The sequence below is a fragment of the Ascaphus truei genome, unplaced genomic scaffold (genome assembly GCF_040206685.1).
Source record: "Ascaphus truei isolate aAscTru1 unplaced genomic scaffold, aAscTru1.hap1 HAP1_SCAFFOLD_1471, whole genome shotgun sequence".
Classification (NCBI taxonomy): Eukaryota; Metazoa; Chordata; class Amphibia; order Anura; family Ascaphidae; genus Ascaphus; species Ascaphus truei.
The window spans coordinates 60496-83968 of NW_027454357.1; the positions used below are offsets into that span (position 1 = coordinate 60496).

General features: G+C 47.3%; 1 protein-coding gene across 1 annotated transcript in view; it reads right to left on the reverse strand.

The window, feature by feature from the left end:
- The window catches only part of HEATR4 (HEAT repeat containing 4), a 32682-nt gene extending 13457 nt beyond the window's left edge, over positions 1-19225 (reverse strand). Inside the window, exons 1-10 of the mRNA XM_075581667.1 lie at positions 18910-19225; positions 14126-14884; positions 13336-13523; positions 12344-12482; positions 12043-12260; positions 10507-10650; positions 9626-9796; positions 9274-9434; positions 8131-8235; positions 595-713 (exon numbers count right to left, since the gene is read on the reverse strand). Coding sequence (XP_075437782.1) covers positions 595-713; positions 8131-8235; positions 9274-9434; positions 9626-9796; positions 10507-10650; positions 12043-12260; positions 12344-12482; positions 13336-13523; positions 14126-14865 — 1985 coding nt within the window. The 5' untranslated portion in view covers positions 14866-14884; positions 18910-19225. The remainder of the gene's footprint in view (positions 1-594; positions 714-8130; positions 8236-9273; positions 9435-9625; positions 9797-10506; positions 10651-12042; positions 12261-12343; positions 12483-13335; positions 13524-14125; positions 14885-18909) is intronic.
- Between the last annotated feature and the right edge of the window lie 4248 nt (positions 19226-23473).

Sequence of the window (23473 nt, forward strand, 5' to 3'; positions counted from 1 at the left end):
ATATAACTGTATAACAAACAATGAATGCTGACCCATTCTTCGTTGCTTTATTCCATTAATAAGACAATTAGATTTCTGGACGACCACTTCATATCTAGGAACTAATTAGGTTAGTGAGTAACGGGAAAAAGGTGAGAGTAAGTCAACTCCACTCTAGAGTTACAGCGCATACAAACACTGTCAGGTGAACGCTCACACGTTAGTTCAAAATACTTATATTTGTTTGGTTTTGTAAAAGGTTTTAAGCATCTAGTTTTAATCTATTAAACATATCACTCCCATTAGTTCAGTTTGATCCTTTGAGCACGTTCACGTTTCAGGACTTGTATTCCTTAACCTTGTCACTTCTGACAATGAGAAGTTTCTTTGCACTGAATGTGAGAAAAGAGGAGGGACTTCCGTGATATTTATAGTGATGGTCTGAATATTATGAAAGACCTTTTATTTGATCAAGTACTCGCTGTTAGAACAGAGTTTGTGGTACCAGCCACCTAGGTCAGTATAAGCAGACACAAGACATTGCAGCTTTGCTGAGAGTGATGCACTGCATGGGAATGTACCTTTCACGTAGAGTTGTATTGTCTGCGGACCTACCTCAGTTGGTCATGTATCTCCTTCCGCAGGCCCATCCTTCCCAGGGTGTCTGCTGCAGCCTGGCGCACGGCTGGGTTCCAATCCTTCCACATCAGGTGGTTCAGTTTGTTCCTCAAGTCCTGCAGCAAAGAAAGATATCATTGGTCTTAGTATGTATATAGGAACATGTCTTTTACTATGCAGTGCTACCCTACAGGACACTATCCAGTACCTGAACGCACCATCCAGGCCGTGCAAGTGTATGTGCTGTGAGATGTCTTCAGTGCTAGAAGGGATCTTATTGAATAGGGGCCTGAAATCATTGTGGGTGCACAGCTATAGTGGAAATAAACCTATACGTAACATCTTTATAGCTTCATTAAAATTGTTGTTCCATTTCTCAGCTTGGACTTGCAACAGATATAAAGCAACAGATATAAAGCAGTAATGCACATCACATATATCATGATATATGATATCGTTTTCAGATTTAGGCACAAAAGTCTGAATAACCGACCATAATCTGGGCTGTGATACAGGGCACATAATCTGGGCTGTGATACAGGGCACATAATCTGGGCTGCGATACAGGGCACATACACTGGGCTGCGATACAGGGCACATAAACTGGGCTGTGATACAGGGCACATAAACTGGGCTGTGATACAGGGCACATACACTGGGCTGCGATACAGGGCACATAAACTGGGCTGCGATATAGGGCACACACACTGGGCTGTGATACAGGGCACACAAACTGGGCTGCGATACAGGGCACATAAACTGGGTTGTGATACAGGGCTCACAAATTGGGTTGTGATACAGGGCACATACATCTGGGCTGTGATACAGGGCACATACATCTGGGCTGTGATACAGGGCACATACACTGGGCTGTGATACAGGGCACATACACTGGGCTGTGATACAGGGCACATACACTGGGCTGTGATACAGGGCACACACACTGGGTTGTGATACAGGGCACATAAACTGGGTTGTGATACAGGGCACACAAACTGGGTTGTGATACAGGGCACACACACTGGGTTGTGATACAGGGCACACAAACTGGGCTGTGATACAGGGCACAAACTGGGTTGTGATACAGGGCACATACACTGGGCTGCGATACAGGGCACATACACTGGGCTGCGATACAGGGCACATACACTGGGTTGTGATACAGGGCACACACACTGGGCTGTGATACAGGGCACATACACTGGGCTGCGATACAGGGCTCACAAATTGGGTTGTGATACAGGGCACATACACTGGGCTGTGATACAGGGCACACACACTGGGCTGTGATACAGGGCACATACACTGGGCTGTGATACAGGGCACATACACTGGGCTGTGATACAGGGCACATAAACTGGGTTGTGATACAGGGCACATACACTGGGCTGTGATACAGGGCACATAAACTGGGCTGCGATACAGGGCACATACACTGGGCTGTGATACAGGGCACATACACTGGGCTGTGATACAGGGCACATACACTGGGCTGTGATACAGGGCACATACACTGGGCTGTGATACAGGGCACATACACTGGGTTGTGATACAGGGCACATAAACTGGGCTGTGATACAGGGCACACACACTGGGCTGTGATACAGGGCACATACACTGGGCTGTGATACAGGGCACACACTGGCCTGTGATACAGGGCACATACACTGGGCTGTGATACAGGGCACATAAACTGGGTTGTGATACAGGGCACACAAACTGGGCTGTGATACAGGGCACATACACTGGGCTGTGATACAGGGCACATAAACTGGGCTGTGATACAGGGCACATACACTGGGCTGTGATACAGGGCACACACACTGGGTTGTGATACAGGGCACACAAACTGGGCTGTGATACAGGGCACATACACTGGGCTGTGATACAGGGCACACACACTGGGTTGTGATACAGGGCACACAAACTGGGCTGTGATACAGGGCACATACACTGGGTTGTGATACAGGGCACATACACTGGGCTGCGATACAGGGCTCACAAATTGGGTTGTGATACAGGGCACATACACTGGGCTGTGATACAGGGCTCACAAACTGGGCTGTGATACAGGGCACATACACTGGGCTGCGATACAGGGCACATACACTGGGCTGTGATACAGGGCACATACACTGGGCTGTGATACAGGGCACATACACTGGGCTGTGATACAGGGCACATAAACTGGGCTGTGATACAGGGCACATACACTGGGCTGTGATACAGGGCACACACACTGGGTTGTGATACAGGGCACACAAACTGGGCTGTGATACAGGGCACATACACTGGGCTGTGATACAGGGCACATACACTGGGCTGCGATACAGGGCACATACACTGGGCTGTGATACAGGGCACACACACTGGGCTGTGATACAGGGCACATACACTGGGCTGCGATACAGGGCACATACACTGGGCTGCGATACAGGGCACATAAACTGGGCTGTGATACAGGGCACATACACTGGGCTGCGATACAGGGCACATACACTGGGTTGTGATACAGGGCACATACACTGGGCTGTGATACAGGGCACATACACTGGGTTGTGATACAGGGCACACAAACTGGGTTGTGATACAGGGCACATAAACTGGGTTGTGATACAGGGCACATACACTGGGCTGTGATACAGGGCACATACACTGGGCTGCGATACAGGGCACATAAACTGGGCTGTGGTACAGGGCACATACACTGGGCTGTGATACAGGGCACACACACTGGGCTGCGATACAGGGCACATAAACTGGGCTGTGATACAGGGCACACACACTGGGTTGTGATACAGGGCACATAAACTGGGCTGTGATACAGGGCACATACACTGGGCTGTGATACAGGGCACATACACTGGGCTGTGATACAGGGCACATACACTGGGCTGTGATACAGGGCACACACACTGGGTTGTGATACAGGGCACACAAACTGGGCTGTGATACAGGGCACATACACTGGGCTGTGATACAGGGCACATACACTGGGCTGCGATACAGGGCACATACACTGGGTTGTGATACAGGGCACATAAACTGGGTTGTGATACAGGGCACATACACTGGGCTGCGATACAGGGCACATAAACTGGGCTGTGATACAGGGCACATACACTGGGCTGCGATACAGGGCACATAAACTGGGCTGTGATACAGGGCACATACACTGGGCTGTGATACAGGGCACATACACTGGGTTGTGATACAGGGCACATACACTGGGCTGTGATACAGGGCACATACACTGGGTTGTGATACAGGGCACACAAACTGGGTTGTGATACAGGGCACATAAACTGGGTTGTGATACAGGGCACACAAACTGGGTTGTGATACAGGGCACATAAACTGGGCAGGGATACAGGGCACATACACTGGGCTGTGATACAGGGCACATACACTGGGTTGTGATACAGGGCACACAAACTGGGCTGCGATACAGGGCACATACACTGGGCTGTGATACAGGGCACATAAACTGGGCGGTGATACAGGGCACATACACTGGGCTGTGATACAGGGCACATACACTGGGCTGTGATACAGGGCACATACACTGGGTTGTGATACAGGGCACACAAACTGGGCTGCGATACAGGGCACATACACTGGGCTGTGATACAGGGCACATACAGTGGGCTGTGATACAGGGCACATAAACTGGGCTGTGATACAGAGCACATAAACTGGGCGGTGATACAGGGCACATACACTGGGCTGTGATACAGGGCACATACACTGGGCTGTGATACAGGGCACACACACTGGGCTGTGATACAGAGCACATACACTGGGCTGTGATACAGGGCACATACAGTGGGCTGTGATACAGGGCACATACATCTGGGCTGCGATACAGGGCACATAAACTGGGCTGTGATACAGGGCACATAAACTGGGCTGTGATACAGGGCACATAAACTGGGCTGTGATACAGGGCACATACACTGGGCTGTGATACAGGGCACATACATCTGGGCTGCGATACAGGGCACATAAACTGGGCTGTGATACAGAGCACACAAACTGTGCTGTGATACAGGGCACATACATCTGGGCTGCGATACAGGGCACATAAACTGGGCTGTGATATAGGGCACATGCACTGGGCTGTGATACAGGGCACATACACTGGGCTGTGATACAGGGCACATAAACTGGGCTGTGATACAGAGCACACAAACTGGGTTGTGATACAGAGCACACAAACTGGGTTGTGATACAGAGCACACAAACTGTGCTGTGATACAGGGCACATACATCTGGGCTGCGATACAGGGCACATAAACTGGGCTGTGATATAGGGCACACACACTGGGTTGTGATACAGGGCACACAAACTGGGTTGTGATACAGAGCACACAAACTGGGTTGTGATACAGAGCACACAAACTGTGCTGTGATACAGGGCACATACATCTGGGCTGCGATACAGGGCACATAAACGGGGCTGTGATACAGGGCACATACACTGGGCTGTGATACAGGGCACACAAACTGTGCTGCGATACAGGGCACATACACTGGGCTGTGATACAGGGCACACAAACTGTGCTGCGATACAGGGCACATACACTGGGCTGTGATACAGAGCACATACACTGGGCTGCGATACAGGGCACATACACTGGGCTGTGATACAGAGCACACAAACTGTGCTGTGATAAAGGGCACATACACTGGGCTGTGATACAGGGCACATACATTTGGGCTGCGATACAGGGCACATACACTGGGCTGTGATACAGGGCACATAAACGGGGCTGTGATACAGGGCACATACACTGGGCTGCGATACAGGGCACATACACTGGGCTGTGATACAGGGCACATACACTGGGCTGCGATACAGGGCACATAAACGGGGCTGTGATACAGGGCACATACACTGGGCTGTGATACAGGGCACATACACTGGGCTGTGATACAGGGCACATAAACTGGGCTGCGATACAGGGCACATAAACTGGGCTGTGATACAGGGCACATACACTGGGCTGTGATACAGGGCACATACACTGGGCTGCGATACAGGGCACATAAACTGGGCTGTGATACAGGGCACATACACTGGGCTGTGATACAGGGCACATACACTGGGCTGTGATATAGGGCACATAAACTGGGCTGTGATACAGGGCAAATAAACTGGGCTGCGATACAGGGCAAATAAACTGGGCTGTGATACAGGTCACATACACTGGGCTGTGATACAGGGCACATAAACTGGGCTGTGATACAGGGCACATACACTGGGCTGTGATATAGGGCACATAAACTGGGCTGTGATACAGGGCAAATAAACTGGGCTGTGATACAGGGCACATACACTGGGCTGTGATACAGGGCACATAAACTGGGCTGTGATACAGGGCACATACACTGGGCTGTGATATAGGGCACATAAACTGGGCTGTGATACAGGGCAAATAAACTGGGCTGCGATACAGGGCAAATAAACTGGGCTGTGATACAGGTCACATACACTGGGCTGTGATACAGGGCACATAAACTGGGCTGTGATACAGGGCACATACACTGGGCTGTGATACAGGGCACATACACTGGGCTGTGATACAGGGCACATACACTGGGCTGCGATACAGGGCACATACACTGGGCTGCGATACAGGGCAAATAAACTGGGCTGTGATATAGGGCACATACAGTGGGCTGTGATACAGGGCACATACACTGGGCTGCGATACAGGGCACATACACTGGGCTGCGATACAGGGCACATACACTGGGCTGTGATACAGGGCACATACACTGGGCTGTGATACAGGGCACATACACTGGGCTGTGATACAGGGCACATAAACTGGGTTGTGATACAGGGCACATAAACTGGGTTGTGATACAGGGCACATACACTGGGTTGTGATACAGGGCACATAAACTGGGTTGTGATACAGGGCACATAAACTGGGTTGTGATACAGGGCACATACACTGGGCTGTGATACAGGGCACATAAACTGGGCTGTGATACAGGGCACATAAACTGGGTTGTGATACAGGGCACATAAACTGGGCTGTGATACAGGGCACATAATCTGGGCTGTGATATAGGGCACATAAACTGGGCTGTGATACAGGGCACATACACTGGGCTGCGATACAGGGCACATACACTGGGCTGCGATACAGGGCACATACACTGGGCTGTGATACAGGGCACATACACTGGGCTGTGATACAGGGCACATACACTGGGCTGTGATACAGGGCACATACACTGGGCTGTGATACAGGGCACATAAACTGGGCTGTGATACAGGGCACATACACTGGGGTGGCTGCCCTAAAAAATAAAATCACTCCTATTTATTACAGCAGTTTAAAATCCTGAAACTATTGAGAGTAAGAGAGAAATTCCGTGGCACAATGAGTCTGTGTCCCTTGGCACAATGAGTCTGTGTCCCGTAGCATAATGAGTCCATGTCCCGTGGCACAATGAGTCTGTGTCCCGTAGCATAATGAGTCCATGTCCCGTGGCACAATGAGTCTGTGTCCCGTAGCATAATGAGTCCATGTCCCGTGGCACAATGAGTCTGTGTCCCGTAGCATAATGAGTCCATGTCCCGTGGCACAATGAGTCTGTGTCCCGTAGCATAATGAGTCTGTGTCCCATGGCACAATGAGTCTGTGTCCCGTAGCATAATGAGTCCATGTCCCGTGGCACAATGAGTCGTGTCCCGTAGCATAATGAGTCCATGTCCGTGGCACAATGAGTCCATGTCCAATGAGTTTGTGTCCCGTGGCACAATTAGTCCGTGCCCCAATAAGTCCATGTCCCGTGGCACAATGAGTGTGTGTCCCTTAGCAAGTTACAATTACAAGTTCACATAGAGCTGGCACGGAGATTTGAACCAGGGTCCCTTGCTTCAAAGTCAGTGTCATTGTTCCCAGAGTCAGCGCCTTTACCCACTGACACCACTTCAGCCCCAGGCTGTCTCTCCGTGGTACTTACAGTGATATATTACCCACTGACACCTCTTCAGCCCCAGGCTGTCTCTCCGTGGTACTTACAGTGATATATTACCCAGCTTCTTGTCTGATGCACAATACACAGGATAGAATGAAGATGTGCAGAATGGATCCCAGCCTCTGATATGTAGGCATTCTCAGAAGGCATGGTAGGAACCATTGTAAAAGAGGTTAAGGCTGCACTCCACAAAAAAGAAAATGCATACAATTTACCGGTGCTGCTGGTTCAAGGAAGTACCTGCCATAAACTCCAAAGAACACTGAGGAAAAGAAGGGATCCAGCGCTCCACGGATTTCTGAATAAGAAAGATTTATTGTGCCACACAACGTTTGGCATGCCTAGTCACTTGATAAAGACCATAAGGTCGAAACGTTGTGTGGCACAATAAATCTTTCTTATTCAGAAATCCGTGGCGCGCTGGATCCCTTCTTTTCCTCATGGTAGGAACCATAGCACTTTTGTCAATAGCCCCCAATGCACTACCTGGATCCTGACAAAGATTTGTCTTCTACAAGCTGGTAGGATACTCACCAGACTGACATGTCCATGTAGGCGAGAGAGAGCTCTACACGCTACGATCCGGTCCCTCCAGTTACAGCTGTTTAATGCATCTCCCAGCATGGCGTGGACCAGGGTCTAAGGGAAGGGAGCACAGTTGGACACATAGGGATTTTGGTAATATCCATGCACCATAGATCAGTCTCAAAAGAGCTGTGTATCAAGCAGACTGTATAATACGCCCTAGCTCCATCAAACAGGATAGTAGTAGATGCAGAAGTACTTCCATACTTATAAGATTGTAGAAAGGCTTTCCAGTGTATGTAGTGAGAATTTATATTTAAAGGAATTAACAATGTTTGTAATGGGTTAACCGCTTAATTATATTGGATATGTGTCCTCATCAATCTGATGGTTTATATTGTATAACCTACCCAGTTACATTGATTAGCACTATGGCGCAATGTGGCATGTATGACCATTTAGTAGCTCTGGGTCTAAGTGCCATATAGCCCCAGCCAGACTATCAAAATTCCTAAGCAGGCTGTATAGATCAAGATTCGGAATTCAGGAAGCCACATGCTCCCCTACAAAGCCCCACACAACAGATTATAGATAGGATGGACATGCTTGTGGGTTACATAGTCAGGGTCGGCTTCATGGCAGTTCCATCGGTGCCACGGCATCGAGCTCCACGCTTACAGAGGCCCCGCGCTCTTACCCACAACAATAAAACGGATTACCTCTGTAAGTATCTCTTACCTTCTCCGGCGGTATCTCATCCTACAGCGTCCCGTTATCACGGCACTGTGACATCTAATGGCGTTGCGTTGCCATGATAATGTAACGTCACATGGCATCGCGATGCCATGACAACGTGGAATCGTGATGTCACGTGACGCCGTGACATCATGAGGCTGAGTTGGCTGAGGAGATGCTGCGCCGGACAAGGTAAGAGGCCCTGCAAAAGCCCCATGCATTGAGCCCCGCAAAATTCCTAGCCAGCCCTGTACATAGATGGGGTCAAAAAAAGACATATGTCCATCAAGTTCAACCTATGCGACAATTTAGATGACAGATACTTATCCTATGTGTGTGTTACATCATTATTTCCTTGGGGTACAACAACAAACATTTATCTACCCCGTGGCTATCCTAATCTTTGATTGTACTCACCGTACTCTCGCTGAGCTGGATCAGTATATAATATGCCTGTTTCTCTGTCTCTTTGTTTGCCACCTCAAAAAGCTGAGTGAGGATCCTCTTCACCACCAGGTACGTGTGGTCTCCGTCCAGTGCCAGGCACTGTGCCGCCGCCCAGCTGTCAGCATCATTCCCTGGAAAGCATATTTATTTGGGACTGTTGATTGTGAGAACTTGCTGCTATAGTCCCCATTAATACCAAACCAGAAAAGGTCAACAATAAAGACCCTGAAACTCTCTGAGTGCAGGTCTCACTAACAACAAAGGTGTGGAAAGGCAGTAAGTACGTCGTCGAAGAGACACAAGAAGAAGCGGAGGGGAGTACCATGATGCAGGGTGCTGCGCATCACCTTCCGTGCCTCTTCGCTTACTGCCCGGATAATGTAGTGACACAGCGCTGATGCCATCCTCACAAGGGCATCCTCATCCCTCAGGGCATTAGAGATTAGAGGCAGCATGTCTACAGGCACATCTGGAACCAGTGGGGGCTTGCCTGCTTTAAAACACAGGGCTTATTAGAATAAAACAGATGTACGTTTATATCACCAAGATATTACATAGAAATAAAAGCGTTCAAAAATGAATTCAAATGGAATAAATCCATCATAACTGCTCAGTTACACACTCATATATTGTTCTCTGTTACTTATTCTTGAAACAAGCAATTCCATAAATAAGTAGTTCATAATGTGCCCATACTGGGCTGGGATCCCTAACGATGGATTATGTAGTACAGTAATAGGCAGGATTCCCCCCTCCCCATCCTGAGTTTTACATGTTAACAAAAAGACCCAATGTCTGAAAACAAACTTTCCGTCACTAGTACTATCGATCATCAACTTTATGGGGGTTTTTTTTCATTTGAATACTACATAAACAAAAAATGTGTTAAAATAAGTACAAAAATGAAGTAGCAAGCCATATAAAGCATTGAAAAAGGAGACATACTAAGGACACGGCTGAATATGGGTTAATAAAGCCAATATTTTGTGACAGAGTATTAACATAAACTGAGGTTCTCAACCCTATCTCCAGGTACCTAGCCCACACCAGGAGGTTTCAATAAATTAGGAGATGTGGGAAATGCCTCGGTCATCACACAGGGGAGCCTGGGGGTCCAGCTGACCATCACTTCCAACGCATATATCAAGTTGTTGATAACGGGTGCCCTCAATGTCCCTTACTGTTTTGCAAGGCTTTGCTTACCTGTATCTGTAGCATCTGTCTCATCTCGTGGCCGACCGACTGCTCCAGAAGCAAAGGTTAAGAGAGCTGTGATCTTGTGGCCATTGTGCAGACTGGTAAGATCCCTCTTTAGCTGCTCCAGGGTAGCATCCTGCCAACTGGCGCCTGTGACAATGAAACCAATGATAATGACAATTCTTCACTAATTGGGATCGGTTTAGTTGTTTAGACATTGTAGTGGGAGTCAGAAGGAGCATAGGCAAATAAGGATGATTTTCCTAATTTGGCCGTTTTTCTCACTAGGTCTTATACTTTTCTTGTTACACTTGTACATGTCCCAAGCCTTTGTTATCTCTTTCACTATACTGTATTTCCAGTGGAAATGTTCTTACAATGTTTGTTACTGTTACTGTTTGTTACTGTCTAACTGTCTGTCAAGCAGGCCGGTGTTGTCAAGTGTAAAACATGGTGTTAAAACCCCATCTGGTGTGGACGTACAAAACCTCCTGGACCATACTAAGGCCTCGGGCATGGTCAGCGCTTAGGCGCTGACCCGTGCTGAGGCGCACTCTCGCTTACCAGTGAGCCCCTGCAGCTGCAATGAGAGCGGCTTTAGCAGGGGCTCACGCACGCTTCCGCAAGTGTGTAGAAGCGTAGGTCTTATGACATTTTTAGATTCAAACGCTCACGGGAGTGCAGGGCCGGTCACGTGAGCGGCTCCGTGACGTCACTGGCCCGGCTCCGTGACGTCACTGGCCCGCCCGCCAACACGCCCCCGGACGGCGCGCTAACCAAGGCCAGGGAAAGCACCCGCTTTCCCTCAGCCTCAGCGCGCCTCCGCACGGCTGCTGCAACCCTGGACGCAGCCAAAGGCAATGCTTGAGTCTGCTTGCTGGTAATTATAGGGTTACATGGTGGAATATCTAGTAAAACAATTTAGAAGAGCAGCCCTCTACCACATAATGGGACGTTTGGCCGTGGGCAAATCGCCGCTAGCTCTTCGCCGCCACGTAAGTCCCTAACGAATAAGAGGCTCTGCAGATAGAGAATGGGCATGCGTGATGATAATATCAGAGCCCAAAGGCAGGTACAGAGAGGAACAGAAAATCAACTAGAACAGGTGCGGCCAACTCTAGTACTCAAGGGCCACCAACAGGTCAGGTTTTAAGGATATCCCTGCTTCAGCACAGGTGGCTCAATCTGTGTCTGAGTCAATTACTGAACCAATGATGGTGGCACCTGTGCTGAAGCAGGAATATGCTTAAAAACTGACCTGTTGGTGGCCCTTGAGGACTGGAGTTGGCCACCCCTGAATTAGAAACTACCAGAAGCAAAGTTTTGTTGAAGGTATAGGTGGGATCTCATCATTTAACATGTGCAGTCTAAATAGAACATTTCTATGGCATGACTTTTCAACAAATGCACTGCAGGAAATTATCAATTAAAAATAAAAGATAAAAGTAAAGTGTAAAAGTGAAAGCATTTTTTGACCCAATAAATAAAATAAAAAACAGCTTTAAACATGCACGTGTGTATTGCAAGCCAGTATCGACTCACGCAACATCCAGGCGGTCTTCCATTGAGTCACTATGTTTCGTAGGACCTGCCTCTCATTTAGTGGGGGGTATTGCACCTTCTCAGTCTCTTTTGCTTGATCCCGAGGTGTCTTGGTAGTTGGTGATCTTTGGCTCCTCTCAATCTCCTCCTCCCCGGGACTTGGAAGCGCGTTCCAGCAAATGGTTCCTCTTTCAGGTCTCGGAGGCATTCCAATAGAAAGAAAGAAAAACATGGTGCCAATATACAGTATATGGGGATTGCTTGACCCCACTCCAACAAGAGGTGGTTAGTAGAGTTACCTGCATCTCCCTTTATCAAGCTCCACTCTTGGTATGAATTGGGGTACGCTTCCTGGAGATGTTGATCGTACTGGTTGGGGTTTTCCATGGAGATGTGATTTGTCTTGTCAACATCCTCAAAGTACCCAATTTTACCCATGCCTAAAAAGAAATGAAACAAAAAATGTTTACTTAAACCTTTCAGTGTTGAATCTGATCCCGTTGGCAGATTCTTAAGAATCCGGCAACGGATTGCTGACTCCGCGGATTGGATTCTATAAATTGGTCCACGGTTGAACCCAATGGTGTTTTTCGATCAATCCGTGCGGATTAAAACCGACCAAATCCGTGTGCAGATTTGACACCGCGAAGCGGATTTTGGGGGGGGAAATGCGAGAAAATCCGAGAAACGGATTCGCCCATCTCCAGTTATATTAACCTTAAAAAGCAACAGGGGTCCCTTGAACAGCTGTGCCCCTAGTATAAACATGTGTGGTTTTGAGAACCCATACACAATACTTCGTAGGGTGGCAAAAAAGATAATGAAAACGGAAAAGAATTACATTTTTAGGGGATAATTTTTCAAGCTCACAAACTAACTATTTGGTTAAAGGCATTTCAAAAATGATTTTCTTAAGTTGAATGTAATATTGATTTTGCCCAACAATGTAGGTAGGAAGATCACTTGGAAGTTACAATATACACGGGTGATACATGTAGTGTACATGTACGTGCGACACATGTTGTGTATCATTTTCTATAAATAATGTGCTCCACTTTAGGATCTCTTTAGTGCCCAAAGAGTTGGTAAGAATACCTACCAGATTTGAGCAGGCATGAAATGTAAAATCGGCCTAAAAGACCGTATTGTAATAAATGTATTAAACAGCATTGTGTATTAAATGTATTAAAACAACTTACAAATATACCTTGCATTTGTCCCCTCTGGTAGTAAAAGAGATATGGTCTGTGAGTGGGAGCCCTCATCAAACCTAGTAACTCTGCCTGCGTTTACCTGAATAGAGCTCACGCTCAAATATGTTCTCTGTGGCATAGACATGTTTCCCAGCCTTAGGGTTCATAAGATCCTGGTATCTCAGGGGTGGTGTCAGTTCAAAATGCTTGACAGATAATGACGGTGCTGTCCTGAATTTGCTGTCCGGCTCTTGTTTTTCTTTGGGTGAGAGGCAGTAAGCTGGTATCCTATGGGACAGCAGACAAACCAGGAACATCTTATCTACAACAGGAGCATTTGAAAACAGACTAAATCCCTTCTAAAATAGGACCTCACAATTATTAAGATATTGTTATTCTTGAGTCAGAAGGCAACCACCTTGGTTTGTGATGTAACTGATGACATGGGAAGGCTAACGGACATCGAGATTTATTAGTAAATTATTATTATATTGTTATTTTTGCTTCTGGGATAGCAGAACCCTGTTGTTTCCTAGATGTAATCTAAAACATCGGATGATCAAAAAGGGGAGAAATGGACATCTTTGTGCCGTCAGAGAAGAAGCAAAACCTTATGGACATCATCCCTCTAGGGTCAAAAATAACATCACAAATAAAAAATAGCTAGTTCCGGACAATAAAGGAGAATATATAAACATTGCAATCATTTAATTTTACATTTAATTTTGTATAGCTTTTTAGTGTACATGTGTATTTTGAGGCTAAATTTAAGATTAGTTTACAATAAAAGAGAAACTAAGAATTACTGAGGGTACAAATATGTCAGCTCAAATCAGATCTATATCTAAAAACGTCTCTTGTTCTATTACTGCCCCTCACGCTCTCTTAACTGGTAATAGACAGGAAGAGGCGTCTCAATTTTCCTTTCTTCCTTGTAGCCTTGGTCATCCTGTATTTCGGACTCTTCTCGCCCTTTACATGTCCTAAAGTCCTCTTCTGTCATGTGCTCTTCACTAATCAGGTCTGTGGAGCAGTTCAAGCCATAAAGTTGACACAGACTATCCATGGCCTTCCCTTTGCTTGTCTGGTGACCGACAATATATTGAGCTGTTGTCTTTGTCAACATTTTCAGAAGATTCTCATCCCAACCGGAGGCCTGATCAGATGTCCTTCCACTTATCTCAGATTTCCTTTTCCCTATCATTTGGGATGAGGCAGACAAGACCACAGGAGCCTCTGTTAAAAAGGTATTTAGTTCAAGATTCTCTGAAGGAAGAAGTAGGGAACTACTGAGAACCCTCTTCTCATCTGCTTGAGTTTTCCTCCACGTATGTTCTCCAAAACCAATGCAGCGTTTTGCTTCTACTTGTTTAGAAGGTAAAGCATTTTTCATATGACAAAGCTTGTGTTGAGGTGGGCGAATTTTCAATATCCTCTTGCTCTCTAAGTGTGGTATGATGTCGGAGGCATCATAGATGCCTTTAGCATCCCATTCTTGGTAGGATATACATGCCATCCCTCTATCTTGAACCACCTCCTTAGAAAAGTGAAAGTCCCCAGCAATTTTCTTGATGTATTCTGCTTGGAGTCGTAGGCGGGACTCTTGACGGTAGGGTAGTGAAATCTCCATCTTGGCAAGCAGGAAAACTCTATAAAGCATAAATATGAATTAAAAGTAGCAGCGTATACATGAAACGCACATTTACTGTCCCACTGAGACTGCACACTACAAACTCAATGCAACTGTGATTTGGGGATTTTTAATATAATAAAAACAGCTATTCTCATGTATGTTAGACAAGTTCCATGCGACAGTTAATATAAATAATTTAGTGAGATCTATTAAAGCCAACACTGTCACCTCTCAACAAACAAATATTGTATTTGCAGTAAAGTAAAAATGCTCAAGAGTCTTATGCTTTCTCTAACATTTTTAACTCTTGCTGCATGATTTAAAGCAGCAATTCCATTTTTCAGCTCTGGTGACCCACCGGTTATCAAAATGATTACTAGTGAAGGTACCAGTGTTTCAAACAAAATGGTGGTCTCAATTTCCAGCATCATGCGGGCCAACAGGAAGCCTCAGTGTCACTCCTTGAGAAAGCGCAACACTTGCGTGAAACGCAAGTGGGAGGACTGTTCCCACTCCATGCAGCACGGCACACTCCATGCAGCACGGCACTCTCCAGAGAGAGAAGTCTGTCATATCTTAACAAGCTGGGGGTCCCCAGAAACCTGAGAAAAACACAGTTCAACTTCGCTTAGGGAAAAACATGCATATAATATAATATAATATATATATATATATATATATATATATATATATATATATATATTTATATATAATGGGGTTTCATTTGGAGGGGGGGTCAGGTATTGCTGTTTCTTTAATTAACAATTCAGTGCCAAGTATTAATTCAAATGGAGCAGGACTGTGACAACAAATTATATCAATTTATATTTAAAGGTGTAATTCCTCCAAAGGCATCGAAATAATTTGTCCTTAAAATATTTGAAAGAATTATAAAATAATACCAGTGCACACACACTTTTAAAATCACTTCTTTTTCATGTGCTCATATTTAGCACTTTATTCATGTTCCTGTATACAGCGTGCAGTTTATCAACATTATTAGTTATAAAAAAAGAAAAGAAATATTCTTTAGTTAATTTGGCCAGAAAAGAAAAAATCTTGGAAAGCACATCAAGGTAACCCTTTGGCTGCACTTCTAGTCCCGGTAACGCCGCGTTTCATCAAAACAAGTGTATTGAATCCGTTGTGTGCGCCTATAGCAGGAGAGGTCGCTGAAAGTCAATGAACATTGATTTTTCAGTGTGACGTCAGCGGGCACGTGAGCGTTCAGCCAATGGGGGCGAACTGCTCACGGTCACGCCCCCGGTCACGTCTCATCTCTAACACTATAAGTAAAATCGCTGCTACAACGTGTCGGATGACGTCACACCGTTGCGTCGCCGTAGCCAGGACTATAAGCGCGGCCTTAGGCTGCAGCCCCAGTCACTGCGTGTTCACGCGCGTCGGAGCGTCTGGGGGTGCGTGCACCAGTAAAAGCCGCAATCTGCGGTCTAAGGGTAGCGATGGGACGCGTGGGGGGTCGGTCTAGACGGGGGGCACGGCCATGATCAAGTTCTCAGGGATAGATATCTGCACTACCATTGGTTGCCAGTCAACCATGTGACCGCGTCGCCACATGGAAAGACAAAATTCTCATCTTCCCTTCCAGCAGTCGTGCCATCACGCTGTGTGCGCGCGCACACACACGGCGACTGGGGTCTGCCCCAGAGAGGGCTGTACTTTGTGTGCGGCACGCTGCCGCGGCCACCAGGGACCTTAAAAGCAGGTCACACGCTTGAAATCTCCACCTGATCCCACATCCTGATCTCACATCCTGATCTCCCCACCCGATCTTACATCCTGATCTCCCCACCCGACCCCACATCCTGATCTCACCACATCCTGATCTCCCCACCCGACCCCACATCCTGATCTCCCCACCCGATCTCACCACATCCTGATCTCCCCACCCGACCCCACATCCTGATCTCCCCACCTGATCCCACATCCTGATCTCCCCACCCGACCCCACATCCTGATCTCCCCACCCGACCCCACATCCTGATCTCCCCACCCGATCTCACATCCTGATCTCCCCACCCGATCTCACATCCTGATCTCCCCACCCGACCCCACATCCTGATCTCACATCCTGATCTCCCCACCCGACCCCACATCCTGATCTCCCCACCCGACCCCACATCCTGATCTCCCCACCCGACCCCACATCCTGATCTCCCCACCCGACCCCACATCCTGATCTCCCCACCCTACCCCACATCCCGATCTCCCCACCCGACCCCACATCCCGATCTCCCCACCCGACCCCACATCCCGATCTCCCCACCCGACCCCACATCCCGATCTCCCCACCCGACCCCACATCCCGATCTCCCCACCCGACCCCACATCCCGATCTCCCCACCCGACCCCACATCCCGATCTCCCCACCCGACCCCACATCCCGATCTCCCCACCCGACCCCACATCCCGATCTCCCCACCCGACCCCACATCCCGATCTCCCCACCCGATCTCACATCCTGATCTCCCCACCCGACCCCACATCCTGATCTCCCCACCCGACCCCACATCCTGATCTTCCCACCCGATCCCACATCCTGATCTCCCCAACCGACCCCACATCCTGATCTCCCCACCCGACCCCACATCCTAATCTCCCCACCCGACCCCACATCCTGATCTCCCCACCCGACCCCACATCCTGATCTTCCCACCCGATCCCACATCCTGATCTCACCACATCCTGATCTTACCACCCGACCCCACATCCTGATCTCCCCACCCGACGCCACATCCTGATCTCCCCACCCGACCCCACATCCTGATCTTCCCACCCGATCCCACATCCTGATCTCCCCACCCGACCCCACATCCTGATCTCCCCACCCGACCCCACATCCTAATCTCCCCACCCGACCCCACATCCTGACCTCCCCACATCCTGATCTCACCACCTGATCTCCCCACCCGACCCCACATCCTGATCTCCCCACCCGACCCCACATCCTGATCTTCCTACCCAATCCCACATCCTGATCTTCCTACCCAATCCCACATCCTGATCTCCCCACCCAACCCCACATCCTAATCTCCCCACATCCTGATCTCCCCACCGACTCCACATCCTGATCACCCCACCCGATCTCACATCCTGATCTCCCCACCCGACCCCACATCCTGATCTCCCCACCCTACCCCACATCCTGACCTCCCCACCCGACCCCACATCCTAATCTCCCCACCCGACCCCACATCCTGATCTCCCCACCCGACCCCACATCCTGATCTCCCCACCCGACCCCACATCCTAATCTCCCCACATACTGATCTCACCACCTGATCCCACATCCTGATCTCCCCACCTGATCCCACATCCTGATCTCCTCGCATCCTGATCTCCCCACATCCTGATCTCCCCACATCCTGATCTCACCACCCGACCCCACATCCTGATCTCCCCACATCCTGACCTCCCCACATCCTGATCTCCCCACCTGATCCCACATCCTGATCTCACCACCCGACCCCACATCCTGATCTCCCCGCATCCTGATCTCACCACCCGACCCCACATCCTGATCTCCCCACATCCTGACCTCCCCGCATCCTGATCTCCCCGCATCCTGATCTCCCCGCATCCTGATCTCACCACCCGACCCCACATCCTGATCTCCCCACATCCTGATCTCCCCACACTTTCTTTTTCCTGTACAATAAAAGCAAATGTTATACTTTGCTAATCAGTAGATGACGAAATTCGTAGTCTATTCAAACGTGTTGTTTTCTATGGAAGAAAAAGTGGAATAAGTATAAGCTTTGTTTTTATCAAGGTGCACCGTTACGTCACCTCAGGAGTCTCAACATCTGAAAAGTAAAGTCAGGATACCTTCAAAACAGCATTTTAAAAGTTTTTGGGGGAGGAGGGCTTTCAGTTGGAGGTTATAGGGTCAAAAACTAACAGTAAAATACAAATATATTTATATTTTTATAAGGTTCAGAAATGGCTTTATGATGTCAGGACCATCTCCAACTTAACAGACAATATTTAGCAGTACATACAAAATGATGTGTTATTTACCTGAAAGGATAAATGTGCTGTTAATCTTCAGGGAAAACACAGACAGAAATGACAACCTAATCACACTTCCCAATCTTGGCTGTTGTACCAACACCGACAACCTTGGGTGTTTACAGCGGTTGCTAAGTAACGTAACCTGCAATGGCTACAATCTAACAGGCGGCTCATTCTTTCTGTAACCAGTAATACCCAGTTTCAAAGAAATACCTTTATTATGTCCCTTTCTTGCTGTGTACAGAGAATCTTAGATTGCTTATTAAAAGCAAAGACACGCCTTTCCTGTGGCTGCCATTTTAAGATCGAGAGCACTTAACCTTGCAATGACCTGAATGAGTGTGCTACAATATATCTTTAAGAAAAACCGATGTGCCCCGGATCAACACTTTTTATTCTATATATTGGATTTATTAGGCAGATATCCCTGAACCAGGAGCACCGGTCATTGCAAGTATTTTCTGTTATTTAATTGGTGTGCAGCTTTACCTACTATTACGCTATATAAATAAAGACATACATATATACATACATACATACATACATACATGTGCATTACATAATTTGTAAAGAGAAATTAAAAGAGCCCTGAATATTTTTAAAACATTTATTGTTTATTTATAAATATAAAAGTAAATAACAATACAGCAAAAAGAGGACACAGCTGTAACTTAGAGAGAAGCAGGAGAGATAAAATATTAAATACAAGAAAATTGTTAAATGGAAGGGGTTTCAGTTAATTGACTAAAACCAGTGCTATATTTGAGTAATATAAAAACTACAACAGATTGATTAAGACAAATAAATGTCACTTTGCAATATGTACTTCTTTGATAAAACGGATGCAGCCTTTGCCCGAGTTTTGCAGTCAGGAGGCTTTAATAGTGCCCAAATGTCAGGCAGTTGGTGAAAAGGCAAAAACGGTCTTACCTTGTATTAAACGGGGTGTGGACGAAAGGGAAGTAAGCATAATCATGGCACTGTGTAAAGAAGGCGTGGGCAAACTTTCCCCCCTGCGCCTCCTTGTCTGCGCCCCCTCCTTACCATGTCTCCGGGGTCACACGATGTCACGCTGCCATGTCCAACCTTGTTTTGAACAATTCTATTGCCAAATGACCCCGCAAAGTCCTTTGCCGCCGCGTTGCCATGGCGACACGTTGCCGGAGACAAGGTAAGTGAAGTTACAGAGGCCTATCGCGATGGCCGGCATTTAAAGCTGCAGTTCAGTCTTTTTTTTAAATTTATTTTTTAATTCAATAGTTTCATGTGGGCAATCTCTACTTACCTAAAGAACTGTATAGCTGCAGGTCAATTCGTTCTCCGTGTATTGATCAGCGAAACCTTTGGAAATGGGATATGTTTTTCCTCTGCTTCTGTCACTCAGTGGAAGCTCATGAATATTCACGAGCACTCCTGCACTGACATGTGCAAGAGGGAGGGCAGGGCTGACAAAGGGGTGTCCCAGGGCTTGTGACAGGACATGAAGGGGCAGTGCCTTAGCAAATGGCTGTTAAAATAGAATACAAGAAAATTGGTCTTTCAAAGTTGTTTTTTTAAAAACAGAAAATGCTAAAAGTATTTTTTCTTACTACAGAACTGATTTATTAAAAAAAACACACATGCAGGATATTGACTGAACTGCAGCTTTAATTTAAATGCCTTGGGGAAGAGCACGGGGCCTCTGCAACCCACCCCCGCGCCCCTCTGAAAATTCTCGTGCCTCCCAGTTTGCGGGTATAGTAAGCATAAGTAAGACCACACCTTGAATATGGAGTAAAGATGTGTAATTAATACAGGGGATGAAAAACCGGATTTATGAGGAGAGGCTAGCTATATTAGATGTGTTTACATTAGAAAAGAAGCATCTAAGAGGGAATATGATAACTATACAAATATATTTGGGTTGTCGTGATCGACACACCTGTGAGCACGTGACCTGTGCATGTAACAAGGGTTAATACACACAGTTATCTAGCTATGAGGTGCGCAAAGTGGGGGGCGAGCCCCCCCCCGCAAGATTTTTCTGGGAAGGTGCGGGCGGTTGCAGAGGCCCGCACTCTTCCCCAAGGCATTTAAATGAAATGCTGGGTGATCGCTTGAGGCCTCTGCAACATCAACTTTTCTTGACTCTGCCGGCGTCAGGATTCATCTCCATGGCAACGCGGCGTCAAATGACACTGCGGGCCATGTGACGTGATGTCACACGCCGCATCAAGGTAAGGGGGGGGGGGGGGCGAGCTAGAGGAGGTAAGGCAGGAGGGCGCAGCAGCAAAAGTTTCCTCTCCCCTGATCTAGCTGATTCACTTATTACCCATTTTAGGGATGCTGAGGGGAGATATCTCCCCCCAATCCTCGCTGCCACCACCAAGGATACAAAAAAAGTCTTATCTCTAGGGTTCCTCAGTCCTATTTACTTGGAAAAATATGATTAACACACAAAAATTATTGCAGCAAAATGTGTCCGCAAATGTAGTTCCTCTCTTCAAAACGTGCAAAGTTCACTTAGAGCCCAAGACAATACTTATTAAATCTAAAATGTAATAAACAAAAGTGCTTAGTTTCAGAAAAAAAGAATGTTACATGAAACATACAGTACAATATACGCAGACAGTTTCATAACAATAATGGGACAAAGCCAGTGGCATAGCTCTAGCCCGGGCAAAGCCCGGGGACACGCGCTCTTGGGGACCCGCGCTCTTGGGTGACCATATTTGTTGCTGGTTGCGCATTTGTGAATCTGCCATTCTGCTCGCCGATTGCGCATGCCCACGAGCTGCCGGCAAAGTGACGATCGCGCATGCGGCCTGCACATGTCCAGTTACGCCACTGGATAAAACAAACAAATTCCTAACATACATTACCACATATTAGGGGTCTCAAACGTTCTTGAGTTTTAGGAAAGGAGATTTCTCCAGCAACAAAGGAAAGGGTTCTTTACAGTAAGGGCAGTTAAAATGTGGAATTCATTACCCATGGATACTGTGATGGCAGATACAATAGATTTTTTCAAAACAAGGTTGGACATCTTTTTAGAAAGGAAAGGTATACAGACATACCCCGGTTTAAGGACACTCACGAGTAAGGACATATCGCCCAATAGGCACACGGCAGCTCAAGCATGCGCCAGTCAGCACGTCCTGAACAGCAAGCGGGGAGACTACAGAGCCTGTTACAAATGCGTTATTTACATCACACTGGCGACACAGTTTATTACACTGCGGCCAGATCCGCAAGCCGGGAGATTTCCCGGCTTGCTAGTGGCCGCCCCTCGGCGTGCCGCGCGTCATAGACGCGCGGTCACGCGTCTTCGGGAGCGTGCGCCCCCTGCACGCGCGTCCAGGGGCTCCCCGAGGGAGCCCTGGTGTCCCGCGATCGCGGGACAGCGGCAGGGGGTTCCGGGGGACCCGGCGGACCCGGCAGCGGTAGGGAGAGCGCCCCGATCGGAGGGCGCTCTTCCGCTGCTTCGGCGCGCGCCCGTCACTCTCGGGCGCGCGCCAGGCTACTGCTGCGGCACAGAACGGGCAAATGCTCGAATAAACTGTGCCGCAGCAGTCAGTTATGCACGTATATGACAATTGCAGTACAGTACATGCATCGATAAGTGTGGAAAAAGGTGTTGCTTCACTTTAAGTACATTTTCGCTTTACATACATGCTCCGGTCCCATTGCGTACGTTAATGCCGGGTATTCCTGTACAGGGATATACCAAATAAGTAAACATGGGAAGGATGTTGATCCAGGGAGTAATCTAATTGCCATTAGTGGATTAAAGTAGGAATGTATTTTTTCCCCTTTTGAGACATAATTAAACAATGGTTTTTTTTTGTTTGCCTTTCTCTGGATCAATATACTGCAAATACAAATATAGGATAAGTAATCTGCCGTGTAAATTTAACATAGGCTGAACTAGATGGCTTTATGTCTTTTTTCAATCCCATCTACTATGTAACTATGTAATACTAGTACATAACCTCAAAACAGTTTAGGGCAGGTACAACTCGCAGGCAACACGGCAAACAACAGCAGGTCATGTATAAAGAAACACAATAGATATATCTCTACACGTCATGTATAAAGTTACATTATTACTTCTTATATTTATTACCTCATATATACCACATGTACATCAGTTTAACATTTTGGGGAGAGTTTATAGAAGTACTAGCTGAGAGACCCGGCGTTGCCCGGGATGTAAATGCGTAATAGGTAGTATTATTTATAAATCGTGGAACAATAGGTGACTATTTGTTGTAAAGGTTGGATAATAATGTTGAAAAGAAAGATGGAATAAAATGTAATACGATGTTGGTTAAAAATGGTTTATTATAAACACACCACAGTACAATGTATATTTTGGTGACATAACAGATGTAAAAATGTGACGCGGCAGGTGGCGCGTGGGTTGTGAGTGCTGTCTGTGAGTGGGGGTCCTGCTAGGGTGTGAGGCGGTGGGTCAGTGATGTCGGTGCGTAGGGGCGGGAGGCAGCAGGTGTGTGTGGCGGCAGGTATGTGTCGAGTGTGGCGGGTGTCTGTTGAGTGCGTGCAGCGGCTGTGAGGCGGTGGGTGAAAG